The sequence below is a fragment of the Protopterus annectens genome, chromosome 11.part0 (assembly GCF_019279795.1).
Source record: "Protopterus annectens isolate FY-2018-M chromosome 11.part0, PAN1.0, whole genome shotgun sequence".
NCBI lineage: Eukaryota > Metazoa > Chordata > Ceratodontiformes > Protopteridae > Protopterus > Protopterus annectens.
Window position 1 is genome coordinate 189,201,638 of NC_056745.1, and position 18,379 is coordinate 189,220,016.

The following is an 18,379-nucleotide window of genomic DNA, read 5'->3' on the forward strand; positions in this document are numbered from 1 at the left end:
ATACTTCAAAACTCATTGGTTATGTCCTTGCACTAACCCCGACTAGTGACCTCTCTATTTCTTAAGTGCCTTACCTTCAACTACTTTTTTTCTACCATACCATTTCAGGAAGGGTCAATTGTATAACTGCTGCTCAATGTGTTTTAAACCTGAATGTAATGTTATGTATATATAACTTTGAAAATAGTTATGTTTTGTAAAGTGTTTTATAATAAGTTAGTACTATATGTGCTAAATGCTAGTATTGCTTATGACTGTAATCTGTTTGAAACTAGCATTTATAAATGTTCAATGTGTATTATCTTGGAGCTTTTCTCCCCGGGCCTCCACTGAAAATGGACATATATCCAGTCGGATTATCCCAGTCAACAAATGTAAAATAAATAAAAATATTGCTTCTATAAAAGTGCATCTTGTGGCCATCTCAGCTTGTCTGCCCATAGATCCCTTCTTTTGTCTCTTTGTAGCCAGTTTACGAAAGGAGTGTTGCACATGAGACTGCCTTGAAAGCAAATCCCTTCTTCTTGGGATCTCAACTTTGTTCTTGAAAAATTGACCTTTTCTCCTTTTTAACCTGCCTCTCAGGATGAACTTTGGTTCACAACTAGGAAGACTGCTTTACTCATTGCTTTGTCTGCAAGATGAGTCTTTGAGCCAGGATTATGTTATGTACTAATCCATTATTCATTTCTGAAGTTGTTTCTGAATTTACCTTGAATCAAGCCATCAATTTACTAGTGCTCTGTCCTGATCCTAAAAACAAGGGAGAAAAGATTCTACATACCTCGAATGCACACAGGCAGTTTGTGTCCTACTTTGACAGAACAAAACCTTTAGGAATGATAAACAGCTGATCTGATGTTGCCAGTTTTCATTCTATTCTCGGTTAATGGGTTTGGATCCATTCCCTCAGATCCAACTCAGCCATTGCTAAAGACAAAAACTCTCAAGCTTCTACCTTACTCATAATGCACCAACCCCAAGTACCTCAGATTTCGTTTGCCACTTTAAAGAAAAGACATGGTGACCATTAGTTTCAAGCAGATGTGTTTAATTTAGCAATTTTGTGGTTCTTGTAAGTTAAAATGTACTTTTCTCAGGTCCTATCTATCCCTTACCTTTTTCACCTTTATAAATATTTTCTTTACTTAATATTTTTCTTAACTCTGTACATTTTGTACCTTGAATACTATTGCTGGTATTCCTTTCCCTTGCTGCTTTTCTTAGTGTAGATTCCTTAATACCATTGTTGGTTGTTGTTTGTCTTTTGGCTTTTCCCTGTTAGGAGTCGCCACAGCGGAACTATGGTCAGCTGATGATTGGCAGTAGATTTTCACTGTGCCGAGTTGCCAGCTCGACGCCCAACCTTCAACGAAGGCATGCCCATTTACGCATGTCTTTCGGAAAGCCACTCGACCCGCGGGGAGGACATGCAGACTCCACACACAAGGCAATCCACGCACTCCAGCCGAGAATCGAACGGGAGAACCTCTTGAGGCAACAACGCTACCGCTGCACCACCGTGGATATACCATTGTTGGTAATTCTCTATTTTTTCAGTTTCTTTCCTCTTAACAACAACAAAAAAAAAGTTTAGTCTCTGAATACTTTTTTTTGTTTAATACTGGGTGTACTGTCTTTTGCCTCTTCTGTATATGGCAAAGAAAGACAAGCTGGGTTCAAAAAATGCCTCAGTTGTGGGCATAAAATTCCTGTATTTGATGCCCACACTTGTGTATATTGCCTTGATCCTCTTTTACAGGAGGACTGAGTGATCTGTCATGGGTTTAATCCCAGGGCACTTGTTGAAAGAAAACATAAATTAATACTAAAGGGTTTGCTTCCTTCCACATTTAGAGAGGCTTTATCTGGAGCCAAGTCGCCAAAATCTAAAGACTCAAAATCTCCTTCTCCGGGTCCATCTCCTTCTTCCTCCAGGACCTTGGAACATTCAAAAAAGAGACCTCAATCAGATCTGACCTCATCACTGAATCCAAATAAGAAAAAGAAAAAAATCATCAGATCTAAACTCAACATCGGATCCTAGGCAGAAAAAAAGTTGGATCCAGCTTCTTCAGATTCAGTGGAAAAGTTACCGGAGCTGACCACTTCTTTTTGCCTTCCTCAAGGGTTCAAACTATAAGATCACAAGTCAGAAGAATATTCTGCAGTACCAGAATTTCAGCCCAGTTGGTCCTTCAAGCATCTAGGGTCAATGTCAGTGGCTATAATACTAGTACCTTTAGCCAGATTTTGCATGAGGATTCTCCAGTGGATGGTAGCAACACAATGGTCGATGCTTTACCAACCCATGTCAACTCTGATATGAATCACACATGCAGAAGCGATCTCAAGTGGTGGATTTAGTCAGATCAGGTTCTACAAGGCCATCTTCATTGCCTCTCAGCCCAAGGCCATAGTGACCACAGACACTTCCCAATTGGGGAGGGGGGGCATTTTCTGGGAAAAACAGTCCAAGACATATGGCCCCCCCGAAGAGGCCAACTTGCATATCAGTGTTCTAGAGATGAGGGCACTGCTTTTAGCATTGCAGGCCTTTCAAGATGCTCTCCCTTTGGGAACGATTGCAATTCAAATGGACAATACGTCAGTAGTTTGGTACATCAACAACCAAGGAGGGACCAGATCATACCCCTTGTGTCGAAGTGCTGAGAGTGTGGCAGTGGAAAATCTTATCCAACCACTTTCTCATAGCAGCACACATTCCGGGGAAGCCAAATGTGATGGCATATAAACTGTGAACAGGTGCACTCTTCCATCTCATGAGTGGTCTCTTAACAAGAGCTTAATGGAAATGATTTTTCGTTGATGGGGCTAGCCTTGCTGCAGTCTTTTTGCTTTTCCCCTAAATAACAAATGCACCATGTACATTGCTCTAATTCCCCCACAGGGGGGACTCACCAAGGGATGCTGTAATTCATTATTTGCACCCCTGGTCTACTGTATGCCTATCCACCAATCCCACTAATTCCAAAATTCTTACAGAAAGCTGCCATGTTGAAGAGCAAAGTCATCCTCATTGCACCTTACTGGCCTCGTTAGATTTGGTTCCCCTTCCTTTGGCCTTATTTGCTTCAGCCTTGGATTCTGGATCCAATTCCAGACCTTTTGTCTCACCTGACAGTCGTGATCCACCAGACATATCAAACCTCAGGCTGACAGCCTGGATTCTCCAATTCCATTGATAGCCAGACAGCCTGTGCTCTCTTCCCCAGTCTGACATAAACTTTTATCTTCCCATAAAATTCTATATGTAATCTTTATTCCAGTAAATGGAAAAGGTTTGTTTACTGGGCACATCAAACAATGTTGATTTTTTTTTTAGCTCCAATACATAACACCCTTATATTTTAGCCCTACTTTATAAAGAAGAAGCTAGTTCCTCAACAATTAAGCTTCATTTAGCAATACTGAATTTTCACATTAGATTTGACAGTTCCTCTGTTGCCTCTCATAAGCTCTGCAAAGCCTTTTTGTGAGGCACTCTTCTTTTAAGACCTCCCTTTAAAGACCATACTCCCCCATGGACCTAAATCTGGTACTGCAGGCGCTTACTCATTCTACCTTCAAACTAGCAGCTGTCATCTTAAATATCTGTCTTGGAAGACAATATAACTAGTAGCCATCACTTCTGCCAGATGAATTTTGGAGATTCAAGCCTCGTCTTCAAAACTTCCACTGTGAACCAGTGCATCCTTTCTTCCTAAGGCTGTGTCAGAATCTAATATCAATCAGTCCATTAATTTGCCAGTATTCTTTTCTGATTTTACTAACAAAGGTGAATACATGTTGCACTTAATGGATGTTCACAGACAATTATGTTTTTACCTACATAGAATAAAAGACATCAGAAAAACTGACCAATTGTTTGTTTCATTTGCAGAAGGAAAGTTGGGAAAACAGTTGCCAAAATCACTTTAGCCAGATGGCTAACTGAGTGCATTTATTTTTAGCAAACTGGGTGTTACATTATCAAAATCATTATGGGGCCATTCAATTAGAACAAGGGCAATTTTGTCAGTTTTCCAATCTAGAGCATCCATGGATATGACATGGGTGCTGCAGCAACGTGGGCTACTCCCCATACCTTTGTTACTCATTACAAATAGGCTCTGGTCTCCAGAGGTAGAGCATCATTTGGTTCAGTGGTGCTCAGGAATATCCTCTGAGTTCACCCAGGATCTTGGGTAACTGGGGACTCCGTCCTATTAGTTGAGGATAGAATGAAAATTGATAACATCAGATAAAGAAGTTATGTACTTACCGTAATGTTCCATCTGTGTTTTCCATTTTCATTCTTCCTCAACTCCCCACCCATCAACCCCCATCTTTTGAAGACTCCTGGAAGAATAAGTGGTTAGAGGATATCACTGACCTTTATAGTGAGCTCTGGATATAGTCATCTCCTTATTTAACTGCACTGAAAATATTTCTTTCTACTGAAAATCAGCAAACAAGATCTTGGGTACTTGAGGTTGGTGCATTGTGGGTAAGGACGAAGCTTGAGAAATTTTGGCTGCCATGAGCTTTAGCAATGGCAGAGTCGAATCTGAGGGATCAGATCTCTGAACCCATTAGCTTGAAGTATGAAAATGGACAACACAGATTATGGTGAGTACATGACTTCCTTTTTGTCTCCTGTACGGGGATCTAAGGCAGGTTAGCTTGTCCTCAACAAATTTTTGCATGATTTTTGTCCTTTGCTATTGTTTTCTTTTGCTCCCACCATGGTAAATCTCTTCCAAGCAAGGCTAAAGCTCACTTAACTACGGTCTTATTCTCTTCAGTGGCATATTAGAAAGAGATGGACTTTAGATGCATTATAGAGGCAGCAATTTTGTCCTCTGTTCATACAGCACTACATACTGGATTCCTTTTCAAGGTCCAGAGCAGGCTTTGCTAGGACCATTCTCCAGGAGCTCATGGATTCTTGTCCTTCCACCTCCCAGGTAGAGTCAGCTTTAGGAATCTACCAAAAATGCCACTGAGGTAGTGGGAATGGTGAACATAGTGTAGTTGCACAAGTTGATTTAGCTGTAAAAGTAGATGGATGAATTTCTCAATGCCTCAGTGGCAGTACCCATCTGACATTCCCCAGATTGTGCATAGCTGAGGTTAGTTTCAACCTCTTTGATTCAGTTGTTGTTGGATATGGTTTTTAGATGGTATTGTGACTAGCTGCAAATTTTGATTCTGCCTTCATATACTTTCCTTCCCTTATTTGTGGAAGTGAAAAACCCCAAACACACACTTTGATAACTGAAAGCATCCCTCTCAGGATTTGCTCAGCCAGTCAGCTGTCACAAGGAGAGAGAGATGGAGTGTCTGAAGCTTTTGAAAACTGACCAGTACCAGGTTACCTTAGCAGATAACCTAAAGTGTCTCTAAGCAGGGAGGAATTTGAACATCTGCTGGTACAGGTACGTAAGACTTGAGCAATTGTACTTTACAGAACAATATACAGTTGCACAGAAGTTAAGGTTCTCCTCCACTGTGGCAAAGCCCAAATGGATGACTTAATGACTGAATAGTTTAATAACTGAAATAACACTTATTTGTTTAACACCGTAATGCAGTTTTGATTAAGCTTAGTTTGACACTATATCAAGCTATACAAAATAAATGTTGATTCCCATTAAGTCTATGACTTTGAAAATAAAGTAAAACAAACATTTTCATAGCTGGATATATGCATGATATAAACTTCCTAAGTTAGTGTAATAATTTTAATGATTGAAACAAATGGTGCTGGAGAAGAAACTGCATGCATGAGTACATCATCTGAAAGTGCTAATAGAAACGACATTCTGTTTGTACTTTCAAAGGGAAGCATATTATACTGGGTCTACGTTTGTTCACCGAAAGTACACTTTACCAAGTCTGAAAAAGCTGACTCCATTTAAGCGAAAGTGCAGTTTAATGAAAACGCACCATCACGAATTACACGTCACTGAACAGAAGTTGGCAGCTCTGGGATCCTGTGGAAGAACAGGTGTGGTGTTTTGCACTTACAATTTATACTTGTAATGGGAGTGGAAGCTGTACAGCAGTTGGGGTTGTTGATACAGATCGTGGTACAGTGAGGATAGAGTGATCTCGGAGTTAGTATATATAATTAGCGTGGAGTGGGGGTGGGGCTTACCTCCCTGCAAAAATGTGTTTTTAGTGTATATGTCAGTGTTTTGGTACTTTGGTGATGTGTAATTCACGATAATGCATTTTCATGAAAATGTACTTTCACTTAACTGGAGTTGGCTTTTTCAGATTTGGTAAAGTGTACTTTTAGTGTACAAAAGTAGACCCATTAATATTATACTGAGACAGTGTCAGTTCAGAAGGAAGCATGATTTGTTATGTGTGACTTTATTCCTTCCCATAGAGTGGGTCTTCACCATCAGCAACAAACTTTTCTGCAGACACTCGGTTGCCTGACATGGATAGTCTGGAAGAGTTTGCACTCCAACCTGCAATTCAAGGTGCAACAGTGAGATGTCGTATCAGTCGAGATAAGAAAGGAATGGATCGTGGTCTTTACCCTACATATTACATGCACTTGGATACTGAGGATGGTAGAAAGGTACCATTTTGTTTGGTCACAATTCTTTCCTGTGTATTTTTCAGTTCAAAAATGTTGTAAGTGGCAGTATAGCTTACCGGGTTAAGGCATTAAAACAATATTGTATCTTATTGACCAGCGTTTGATTCCCGCAGATATTAGAATGTAATTTGGTCTTGATAAATGTGCAAGGAATGTGATATAAAAGAACTTGAGGAAGAGAGAGTGTATAAATACTTTGTAATTGATGAAGGATCAGCAATAAAACATGAACAAATGCGAATAAAACTCAGCAAGGAATACTTTAGAAGACTTAAATTAATCCTGAGAACAGCATTGACATTTAGGAACAAGATCCAAGCTAGAAATCAGTTTGCTCTTCCTGTCCTAACGTACAGTTTTGGAGTGATTGACTGGCCCCAAAAAGTGTTTGATAGATTAGATATTAAAACAAGAAGGATGCTTCATGCTTACCAAATGATTTATAAAAATCCGTGTATACCAAGATTATATATTCCCTGTTCCGAAGGAGGGATGGGCCTCCTTGAAATTGATTACATGTATAGATCTGCAGTTGTGGGACTCCACACAGATCTACTGACCTCACAAGATCCAAATGTAGTGAAAGTTTTGAAACATGAGAAGAATAAATCTAAGATGACTTCTCTGCTTAATTTAGCAGAAGCATATTGACGTCAAGCAAGAATGGAAATCAAACCAGAAGTAGATAAAAACTAGGCAGCAACTGAATGTGCCAAAAAAAACAAAAGAAAAAATATAAGATGAAGGACCAGATGAGAAGGCAAGAAATGTGGAAAAACACAAATATAGTTGCAAGCATAGAAAACTTCTGGAAGAACCTCATGTTGATCAGGAATGAACGCAGGAATGGTTAAGGAGAGGTGAATTCAAATCAAGAAATGAAAGGTTAATATTGGCAGCCCAAGATAGTGGGTACGTACATGCTGGTTTACAAAGTCCATTGAACATGTGGGAGAAACAGACAAATGTAGGTTCTGTAAAACCGAATTGGAAACGGTCACTCACCTTGTTGCTGGTTGTGACACACTAATGGCAGAAGGACTGTATACTGAAAGGCATAATAATGTGGCGAGACTGTTGCACTGGGGATTGTGCAAACATTACGGTACTGAAGAGGCTGAAAAACACTAGAAACATGAGCCACATAGCATCATAGAAAATGAGGTTTTTATCACATGTGGTCACCCATTACCAACAGTCCAAAAGATAGATGCTAGAAAAATGGATATAGTGGTCCAAGAAACAGACAATAGTAGCATTGATCATTGAAATTGCCACAACCAGTGACTACAGTGTCTTGAGTGCAGAGAGAGACAGTCATAAAATATCAAGATCTGCAGGCAGAAATGAGTGCAATGTGAATTAAATGATACCCAGACAGTTCCAACAGTAGTAGGAGCAACGAGGTTTATAAAAAATAATTTACAGTAGTATTTGGATATGTTACCAATACATGTAACTCCATACGAACTGCAGAAGGAGTCATTACTGGGCACATTGCGGGTGCTGTGAAGAGCACTACTGGCTGACATCAAAGATTGAAACAATACTAATTTCATGAACTTTAATCATACTTTGACTTAGGAATGGAGTCCACTCCCATCATGGTATAAGAAGCCCAAAAGACTTGGAGAAATTAAAAAAAAAACTCAGAATCTGTATATATTTTTCCCTGAGCAGGTAATTTAACCAAAATTAGCATCTCTGTCAGCCTTTAAAACAGTTAGTTGTTTCTTATGTATCTTACAAATATAAAACAGGCAAGAAAGTTAATCCTAAGACTTGAAAGCTATATTTCTGTCAGATGCCACTGTGGAGACTGAGTTAAGTGTAGTATATTTTGGTTAGCTTGAAATGAAGCTAAGTTGTTACTTTGTATTGCTGTTTCACTTTTGTAGTCAAATTGTGATGCACAGCAAGGCAGTAAGCTATATAGTGGGAGTCAAGAGTTATTGTACTGAAGCTTGATGCAGTCTTCAACACCATGTGTGAAATTATGTGAATGCCTTATCTGTGTAGTGACTGTAGGGAGTGGTAGAGTAGCAGTTATCATTTAGACAGTGAAGAAAATTCATTAATTGTCAAATTAGCCCATTTTCCATTTAATGTGTAAGGAGGTGCCTAGAGCCTTTTTCTCGCATGCAGTGAGCAAAATATAGAGACTGGTCCTATAATGGAAGCCAGTCTCTTACTGCCTGTGTAGAACGGATTCATCCATTTTTAAGTGAACTGTTTTAGCAACTGAGCTGCTCCGCTGCCATTCAGTGATGGAGTGAACAAAATAGATGTTAAGTTGTCTATCTCGCCTTCATTCTTGCTGGATGGGTTCGGAGCCGACCTCGGCTCCGACTCGGCCACTCTAAAAGCTCGAGAGTTGGTTCCACCGGCTCGAGGCTCCCCTTGTATCCCACAATGCTAGGCGAGAGTTACCTCAGATCTCGTTTGCCGCTACAGCTTCGAGGTTGGTTTGGTTCTTGGTGAGTACTATTTCTTGTTGAAATTAGTCTTTAAAATCCTTTAATTTAATATATTTACTTAGTTTAGTGTAGTTTAGGAAACTTTTATTCCCTTCCAAAAAACTTCCGTTTTTTTCCCTCAAGAACCTTAGGTTCTTCCCTTGGGCCTATAGGCCTTTCCTTCCCTAGTGGAGTGTGTGTGCATTATTTTATTTTAAAATCCTAGTACTGCTTTTATTATAATTTAATTTGACAGGGTGTAACTAGTGTGTTTGTGTGTGTTTGTGTACACCTGTTCAAATAAAAATGTCCAAAGAAGCAAAGGTCTCGATTCAAGAAGTGTGATGCGTGCTGTCAGAAAATGTCTCTGACAGACGCTCACACTTCTTGTGTCTATTGTCTGGGGTTTGCACCTGCAGGACTCCTGTGCTGTGTGCCATGGCTTCAGCCCCAGGGTCCTGCAGGAAAGAAAGAATAAATTGATTCTCAGGGCCTCACTCAAGCCAGAGGATTCCCTGTCTGTTTCAACAGGGAAGCCCTCTAGGGCATCTAGGTCTTGGCCCGCAACTGAGCCGAGACCTAAGGTTTCTCAACCTCTGCCTTCATCGGCTCCGGCTGGAGCCGATAAGTCTCAGTCCACAGTTTCAGGGTCTCTCCCCCGCCGCCGCCCGGAGGTAGTAGTTCCCGGTCGGCTCCGACCAGACCCGGAGCCGACAACCAGGAAGAGGTCCAGGTCACCATCTCTTCCAGGATCTCCTGCTGTCTGAACGGAGCCAAAGATCTCACTCCTCTAGGTCATCGAGGCTGTCGGATCATGACCTCCAGAGGGTAGTGAGTCGACTACTTAAGTCCGAGGCACTGGCCCAGATGCTTCACAGCCCGACTCATCAGTCGATGCCTGCCCCGTCCATCAACATATTCCTCCTTCGACTCTTGAGCTCGGAGTCGGGCGGTCGTGTCGAACTGAGACTGTGATTGCGGCTACAATTGTCTCTTCGGACTCCCGCCCGTCGCCGGTTTTCTTTCTTGGAAGAATCTCGGGTGAGTGGCATCGGACCCTTGTCCGACCCCTCCCTCTCTCTCGTGCTTCGCGCTGGTGAGTTCGGCTCGGAGCCATCATTGTCGGTGCCGAGGGTTCTTAGCTTCTCAAGCGGGGACCTCTGGCTCTGCCTGACAGGGGTGCATTCGAGGTCATGCGGAGTGTTAGAGCCTGGCTCTACTCCACACTCCCTCTATGGTGCCTCAGGCTAAGTCGACTCACTCCCTCATCCCAGACCGCAGAGAGCCAGCTCCTCAGGAGCCCCTGTGGGGATTTCATCCTCTTCCGAGGCCTCTCCTGATTTGGCAGAAGAGCCCCTCGAAGAGGAAGTGTAAGAGGAAACACATTGACTCACCTGAGTCCATCACGCCAGACACAGATTTGGATGATTCTGAGGTTCTGAAGATGTCTTATTTGCAGACATTCTGGAGATCCTGAAACAGAGGGGAAATTGGCCAGCCCTCAACCCTTCGGAGGACGAATCTGTGTATCTTGAGGCGTTGGCTCTCGTCCTTCCACCTCCTGGGTGTCCCCTCCTCGACCCCTCATGCAGGTGGTTGCTAAGAAGGCATGGACGGCTCCTGATTCAGTGGACCCCACTCCCAGGAGACCCTCCAAGTTCATAACAGCTCCAGCAGACAAACAATTTTAACAAAAGGAGTTTCTGTGGATGCTATGGTGGTAGCTGCTGCCACTAAGAAGGAGCTAGCTGATCCTTCAGTACCTGTCCATCCACCTAACAAGGAATCTAGGTCCATGGATAGGGGAAGCGGATGTTCTCGTCAGCGACATTTACCATGCGCTCGCTGAACTACCTGTGCCATTTTACTGCCTTCAAAGGGACTTGATCAAGGAAGCGAGTGAAATGTTAAAGGACCCTACAGCTGCGGGTTTCAAGATAAGATGAACACGCAGCTGGCTACCCTTAATTCCATAACCAACTCCTCCATGCTTCTTTACGCGGCTGATGGAGCGAGCAGAGCCGCAGGGACAGGTGTGGCCTTACGTAGGCATGCCTGGATGCGGCTATGCAATTTGGACCCTTCAAGACGTCTTTCACGAACTCCCGCTTGATGGATCATCTCTTTGGTCCTCAAGTGAAAGAAACCTTGACTAGGTGCGAGACTGATGGCAAGACCCTTTCTGCCGCCGGAGTCCGTTTTTCTCCTTCCAGGCCTTACCCCAAAGGCCAGAAAGGTGGAAAGATGTGGTTCCGTAAACAATCTCAAGGGACTTCGCCTGACGACAGAGTCGCTTTCCCACCAGAGGCAGAGGTGGGAATAACAATGGTAGACGCCGCCCTAGGGGCAGGGGGTCCGCAGAACCAGGGCAATCGGGAAGCCTTTCCTGACAAGCCCTTTCAGCATCCCTGAGGTGTTGCCCGACTGCCCATCTTCGAGGCAGTCGGGGAAGATTGTCACTGTACCCAGAAGCCTGGCTATCCCTGACTCAAGACAAATGGGTACAGTCCATCATTTCAAGGCTATTCTATCCCCTTTCTTCGCTTCCAAATCAGTCAAAAATCCCTTCCAGATGTTCCACCGGATCTAGCAGTTTTGGAAATTTCAAAACTGCTTGCAAAAGAGCAATTCAGCCAGTTCCAGCAGACCAGCAAGGATCTGGAATCTACTCAAGGTTCTTTTAGTTCCAAAGAAAACAGGGGACTGGAGACCAATTTTGGATCTCAGTGTCTTGAACAAATCAGTCAAGAAAACAAGATTTCGGATGGTCACGCTGCAATCCATCCTTCCCCTTTTGGGCAAAGGAAACTGGATGTGCTCTATAGACCTTCGATCACATAAAGATGAACAGACGCCCAGAAGATTCCTCCGCTTCAGGCTGGGAACCAGTCATTTTCAGTTCAGGGCCCTGCCCTTTGGTCTCACCACTGCCCCCCGGGTGTTTACCAAATGCATGGCAGTGGTAGCTTCTCACCTGAGACGACAAGGATTCCAGGTGTTTCCATATTTGGACGACTGGCTCCTCACAGCTCCCACCAAGCATCTCCTTCTGATGGCCAGAGATTACACTTTTCGCGTTTGTCAAAAGCTGGGTATTTCAATAAATTGCGAAAAGTCTGTTTTGTCGCCTTGTCATACTATTACCTACATAGGCGCAAATCTAGACACAATAAACATGTCTGCAAGGCTAACTCATCAGAGAATATCAGACATTCACAAATTGGTATCACTCCTTCTCAACAACAACAGAATCAAAGCCAGGTTAGTTCTAAAGGTGTTGGGAATTATGGCAGCGGCCATACCTCTGCTTCCATTAGCCAGATACCACATGCGGATCCTTCAGTGGATGCTTTTTACTCAATGGTCGTACCAGGAACTTCCAATGTCTCACACCATTATGATCACGCAAGCGTGCAAAAAGCATCTCATGTGGTGGATGTCTTCCCCCCAGCTCCTGTCGGGAAGACCCTTTGTTCCACCTCCTCCGGTTGCTACTCTGACAACGGATGCCTCCCTGATCGGGTGGGGGGGCATTATCAGGGCAGGACAGTCCAGGGCACATGGCAACCAAACGAATGCCACTTGCACATAAATGTTCTGGAGATGAGAGCAGTGCTTTTAGCGTTGCAAGCCCTTCAAGACTCTCTTCCCTTGGGAACAATTGCAATCATAGGTTCATAGGTTCATAGGTTTATACTAGGCTATCTGCCCTAAGGCATTTATAAGCCTAGCCCAAATTATTGTGGCTTACGCCACCCCTTATATGAAAAATACTGTGCCCATTAGTTTGTTGTGCCTCTGTCCAGCAGTGACCCAGAGATGATTCCCGGGGTAAACCTACGATCTCCCATCCACAGGTCTAGATTTCTCTTGAACAGAGTCAGCGAGGTGCTCTGCCTCACATGGACCGGGATTTTATTCCACAGCATAGGGAGTCTCTGAGTGATAAATCTATCCCTCCAGCACGCCCTATTTATATCCGAAGGTTTAAGTCGCTTGCTCTAGTGGTTTTGGTGGATTTGGATTTTTGAGGTGGAGCATGTCCATTAATTCCGGGTTGGACATGGCCTTGTATGTCAGGCACATGTCACCTCTGAGCAGACGGTATGCGACTGAATAGAGCTGGAGTTTCTTCAATCTGGCAGCATATGACAGATTTTGGAGTCCCTTTATCCTTTTGGTGAGGAACTTTTGGGGTCTCTCCAATTGCTGCAGATGTCGGGTGAGATACATCCCGAATGGGGCATTGTACTCGATCATTGGTCTGATAAGTGAAGAGTACAGGGAACAATGACCTCACTAGATCTGGATGTGAATCCCTTCATGATCAGGTGGGCAATGTAGAAGGTCTTTCTAACCACTTTAGCAATGTGAGTGTCAAAAGAAAGGCCACTGTCAACCTGGGTCCCCAGGTCCCTGATAACCTCTTCTGTGCTTAGTGGATTGCCACCTATATGGTAGCTTGGGGTTACCTTGTTTTTCCCAAGGGTATGACTATACATTTTTGGCGCTTAACTTCAGGCCATGGCTCTGGCACCAGCTATCTGTTTCCGTGAGTCCCTTCTGAAGGATATCAGTGTCCAATGCACTTTCCACTATGGCCCAGTTTGCAGTCATCTGCAAACTTTGTCAGCCAAAGTCCTCCCATGTTGGCCTGTACTTCTGAGAAGTAGATGCCAAACAATAGGGTGTGGGACACCACTTGTGACCGCTTGGAGTCTGACACAGCGCCAGCAACTCTAACCCTGTGGGTTCTGTCCTTAAGCCAGTTTGCAACCCATCTTGTGACATATGGGTTTACATTTAAGCTGGTAAGTTTTAGTGGGGTATTGTAAAGCCTTTGCAAGGTCAAGGTAGGCTGTATGGACTGCCTTTCCTCATCAATGGCCTTGGTGACTATTTCAAGAAGTCACCAAGTTCAAAAGGCATGATCTTCCCTTGACAAAGCCAAACTGGGTCGGGTCCAATGTCTGCAAGTCCCCTATATCTTTGTTTATGAGCTCCATTATGATCCTCTCCATAGCTTTGCAGACTAGACTTGTTAAGCTTATGGGGGTAATTACCAGGGTCCGTAGAGGCCACCTTTGTGGAGTGGGACCACAGTTGCCGCACGCCACCCTTGGGCACGATCCTGTGGTAAGGCTGAGATTAAACAGCTGCCTTATGTGCGGGTTTAATTCCTCATTTAGCTCGTAGCACACAGCCGGGGACACCATCCGGTCCCATTGATGCTGTGTTTTTAGCTTTAGAGAGAGCAGCTTTCACATTTGAGATGTCCGGGAGGCTACACTCGGCTGGGATAGTTATCTCTCCTTTAGGGGAGGGGGTGAAGTTTGCACTGAACCTGTCTGCCAGTATGTTGGCAATGTCTGTGGGTTCAGTGATTTTTGTATCATTTTGGACTAATTCTGAGCATATCTGTGAGTTTCCACCCAGGTTCCTAACATAGCTGAAAAAGGCCTTATGATTGTCCTTTGAATCCATGGCAATTTTTCTCTCAAAATTGGCCTTAGTTGATTTTATGAGTGCTCGTAATTTTTACTAATAATGATCAGGGGTGACTTCCTTTTATGGATTTTGTTCTATCATGTAATAGCTTTCTCCTCTTATTGTAAAGTTTGTTAATGGCTGGGGTCCACCAGACTGGACGCTTGCCCTTTGTGGAAAGAGTCTTGGTTTTATTTGGGATTGCCTGATCCATGCAGTCCTGGAGGTGTTCATAGAAGGCATTTGTAAGGGCTTCCAGCTTGGGTTGTGGTTTCCTCTGACTCAGGGGCCTTGAAGGATACCACACCAGTCTTGAGTAGTGTGAAGTTTGCTTTAGAGAAGTTCTTCACTATGGTCTTTTGTTTGGGGTGGGGGGATGTGGATTTCCAGTGAGATTAGTTTATGATCAGATCTCACCAATGAGGGATATACTCGATTGTGGAGCATTTTGTCCCCATGTTTGTGACAATGAGATCTAGTATATTTTCTCCTCGTGGGAACAGTGACTAGCTGTTCCATGGCATTTGAATTTATGAACTCCAGGAACCAGAAAGTTAGGGCTTGAGTAATGTTCCCAGTCTATATTCGGGTAGTTGAAGTCACCCAATATGATGGTGTTTGGAGATACATTTATACCCTCCAGTGTCTTCAGGAAGGCTGTGTGGGGTTCCTGAGTTTGAGAGGGTGGCCTGTAGCATGCTACAATTTGTAGAGCAGTTTTGCCTATTGTTAGTTGCACCTGGATGACCAACCTGGAGGTGTGAGTATCCTTTATGAATATGGATACACCCCCTTTTGTGGAGTGGTCCGGTTTTGGGCCGACGGCATGATATGAGGTAAAACCTAATAGTGCCGGGTGCTCTCAGGAGCCTTGAACCAGGTTTCAGTTACAGCACAGACATCGATGTTCTCCATACTGAGAAGGGCCTCGAGGTGCATTTTGAGATTTAGACTTCTGGCATTGAGCAGCATTACCCTCAATTTCTTCCCATTTTTGTTTTCTAGGGTGGTAGGTTTAGAGCCTTAGCCAATATCCGAATCTTGTCAAGCATGTCATCCCAGGCAGACAGACACTGGATCCCCTTTGAATGACACCAGACATTAAGCCAATTGTTAAAGCTGATCATCTTGTCTCTATATTGTGGCATCATTCTTGGTGAAGGAAGGATACTGCTCAGGGTTAGGGTCATACCTGCCTGGGCTACATAATCAGAGAGCTCCTCTATGTCTCTTTTCATGCAGTCCAGGCAGGTACGTCTCAGGTCACTCACACCAGCATGGACAATGACTGTGTCATATTTGTACTTGCTGTGGAGTGACCAGAGTGCTTGTGTTATGTGGCGGATTCTAGCGCCCGATAGGCAGCTTACTGTGACCCTCTCCTTGTTCAGCCTGGTGAGTGGGACGACAGTGTGTCTGACTATGGAGTCACCTATGACAAGTATGTTTGGTGTTGTATTTGGCCTTAAGGGCTGTGACTGCTTTGCACACTGCTTTGTGGTTTATGTGTTGCTTTTGGGGTGTCTTGAGGTAGCAGTTGTTTGGGTGTCTGCTTTGGAGGCCTCTGCTGTTTAGGTAAATTTTTACTCAGAGCCTCCGAGACAATATGTCTGTAGTGTGGTACATCAACAAACAAGGCGGAACCAGATCATACCCCCTGTGTCGAGAAGCACTCAGACTGTGGCAATGGGCGATTTCTTCTCAGCGGTTTCTGATAGCAACGCACATCCCCGGGAAGTCCAATCATATTGCGGACAAGTTGAGCAGAGCTATACTCATGCCTCACGAGTGGTCTCTGAAAGACTCTGTAGTGAGAGAAATTTTTCTCAAGTGGGGTCAGCCTTGCTGCGATCTTTTGCTACTCCCCAAAACAGCAAGTGCAGAGAATATTTCACTCTATTCCCTTTACCAGGCCAACCCAGCAGATAGTCCAAGTTTGGCCCCGGGACTTCTGTATGCATTTCCTCCTTTCCCACTGATCTCTCAAGTAATACAGAAAGCTATCGCTCAGAAGGCCTCATTGATCCTCATTGCTCCTTACTGGCCTCGACAAGTGTGGTTCCCCTTTTCTACATTTTTCTCTCTTTTGAGCGACGTGGAATCTGGACCTAGTTCCAGATCTTTGATCCATCAGTCGGGTCAGTTTCATCTCCCTCCCCTCTCTGAACCTCACTGCTTGGTTCCTCCAGTTCCAACCTTAGCCAGGCTTCCTCAATTATCTCACTCTGTTAGAGATATATTGATAGCTCCCATAAATCTTCCACTGAAGATTTATTTGAGTAAGTGGAACTTCACGCTCACATATTGGGCTCAAGGAAAGGACATAGATCCTTTCACTGCTTCCATCCAACTAGTCCTTGATTTTCTAGCTGAACTCTTCCATGCAGGTTAATCTCCCTCTACACTTAAAGTTCAATTGGCAGCTATTTCTAACTTTCATGTGGGTATTTCTGAATCTGCCCTAATGTCCCACAAACTCTGCAAAGTTTTTGAAAGGAGTTTTTCTTCTCAGACCTCCTATAAGAAATCCTCCTTCTCCTTGGGACCTAAATTTAGTTCTTGCTTCTTTGATTCTTCCCCTTCGAACCTCCAGTCTCCTCTTCTTTAATATTATTATCATGGAAAACTCTCTTTCTGGTAGCTATTACATCAGCTAGAAGAGTTTCAGAGCTTCAAGCACTCAGCTGTCATCCTCCTTATCTTTTGTTTCATAAGGACAGAGTATCCTACGAACTAACCTCTTTTGCCTAAAGAGGTCTCGACATCAAATCTGAATCAAAGCATTGATCTACCAGTCTTTTTTCCAGAATACTCCAATAGGTCTGAACAAAAATTACACTGCCTGGATGTTCACAATTGAGGTACTACTTGGATAGAACTAAACAGTTCAGAAAATCTGATCAGCTGTTTGTCTCCTGCGCGGAGAGCAGAAAGGGACTTTCAGTTTCAAAGGTATCATTATCCAGATGGCTAACATCATTGATTTCCTTGTATATGAGATTAGACATCAAAAGCTACCTGATAAACCTAAGGCTCATTCCACCAGAGCTTTGGCTACTTCTTTAGCCTTCCAAGACAGACTGCCTATTGACACCATTGTGCAGCTGCTACTTGGGCTACTCCTCACACTTTCATTTCTCATTATAAGTTGGATTTAGCTTCTAGGCATAGAGCTAACTTTGGTTCCACTGTTCTCAGGAGTCTGTTTCCCTCCTTCCCCTGGCCTGGACAGACCTAGAGGAGTTGTGATTGTGACCTCTCTTTCTACTACCTCTTTTCTTAGACATATGCTATTATGCATATTTCCTGGTTCAGGATGTAGGTCACCCTTCTTTCTTCCTGTTGTTAGAGGTGGATTCTTTTTTACAGTTATTCTGTTACTATTATAAGCTGGGGTTAGCTTACAAACGAGATCTGAGGTTACTCTCGCCTAGCATTGTGGGATATAAGGGGAGCCTTGAGCCGGTGGAACCAACTCTCGAGCTTTTAGAGTGAGTGAATGGAGCCGAGGTCGGCTCCGAACCCATCCAGCAAGAAGAAGGCGAGAAGAAGACAACTAACATGGAACGTTATGGTAAGAACATAACTTCTATTTACTTTCTATAACTGGCAAGTAGTGTGTTTACACTGCTTGCTCTTTGGGAATAGCAAGTATGTTTTTTTTGTTTGGGGGGGGGGGGGGCATTATTTCCAGGAGTAGTATGGAGCAGACTCATTGTATTTCTGCAGGTGACAAGATTGTCTTGTTGGGTAGTGTATTAAGTGCAAGTTTAACTGGAAGTCTTGCTACATATGCAGACCTGTTTGAGTGAATTAT

General features: G+C 43.5%; 1 protein-coding gene across 3 annotated transcripts in view; it reads left to right on the plus strand.

Moving 5' to 3' along the window:
- Nucleotides 1-18,379, plus strand: part of TULP3 (TUB like protein 3) — a 1,091,431-nt gene that overhangs the window by 542,155 nt on the left and 530,897 nt on the right. For 2 of the 3 annotated variants that reach the window (XM_044087605.1, XM_044087606.1), the window contains one exon: nt 6,401-6,598. The exons of the other annotated variant lie outside the window; for it this stretch is intronic. In XM_044087605.1, coding sequence (XP_043943540.1) covers nt 6,401-6,598 — 198 coding nt within the window. The remainder of the gene's footprint in view (nt 1-6,400; nt 6,599-18,379) is intronic. 3 annotated transcript variants of the gene reach the window in all.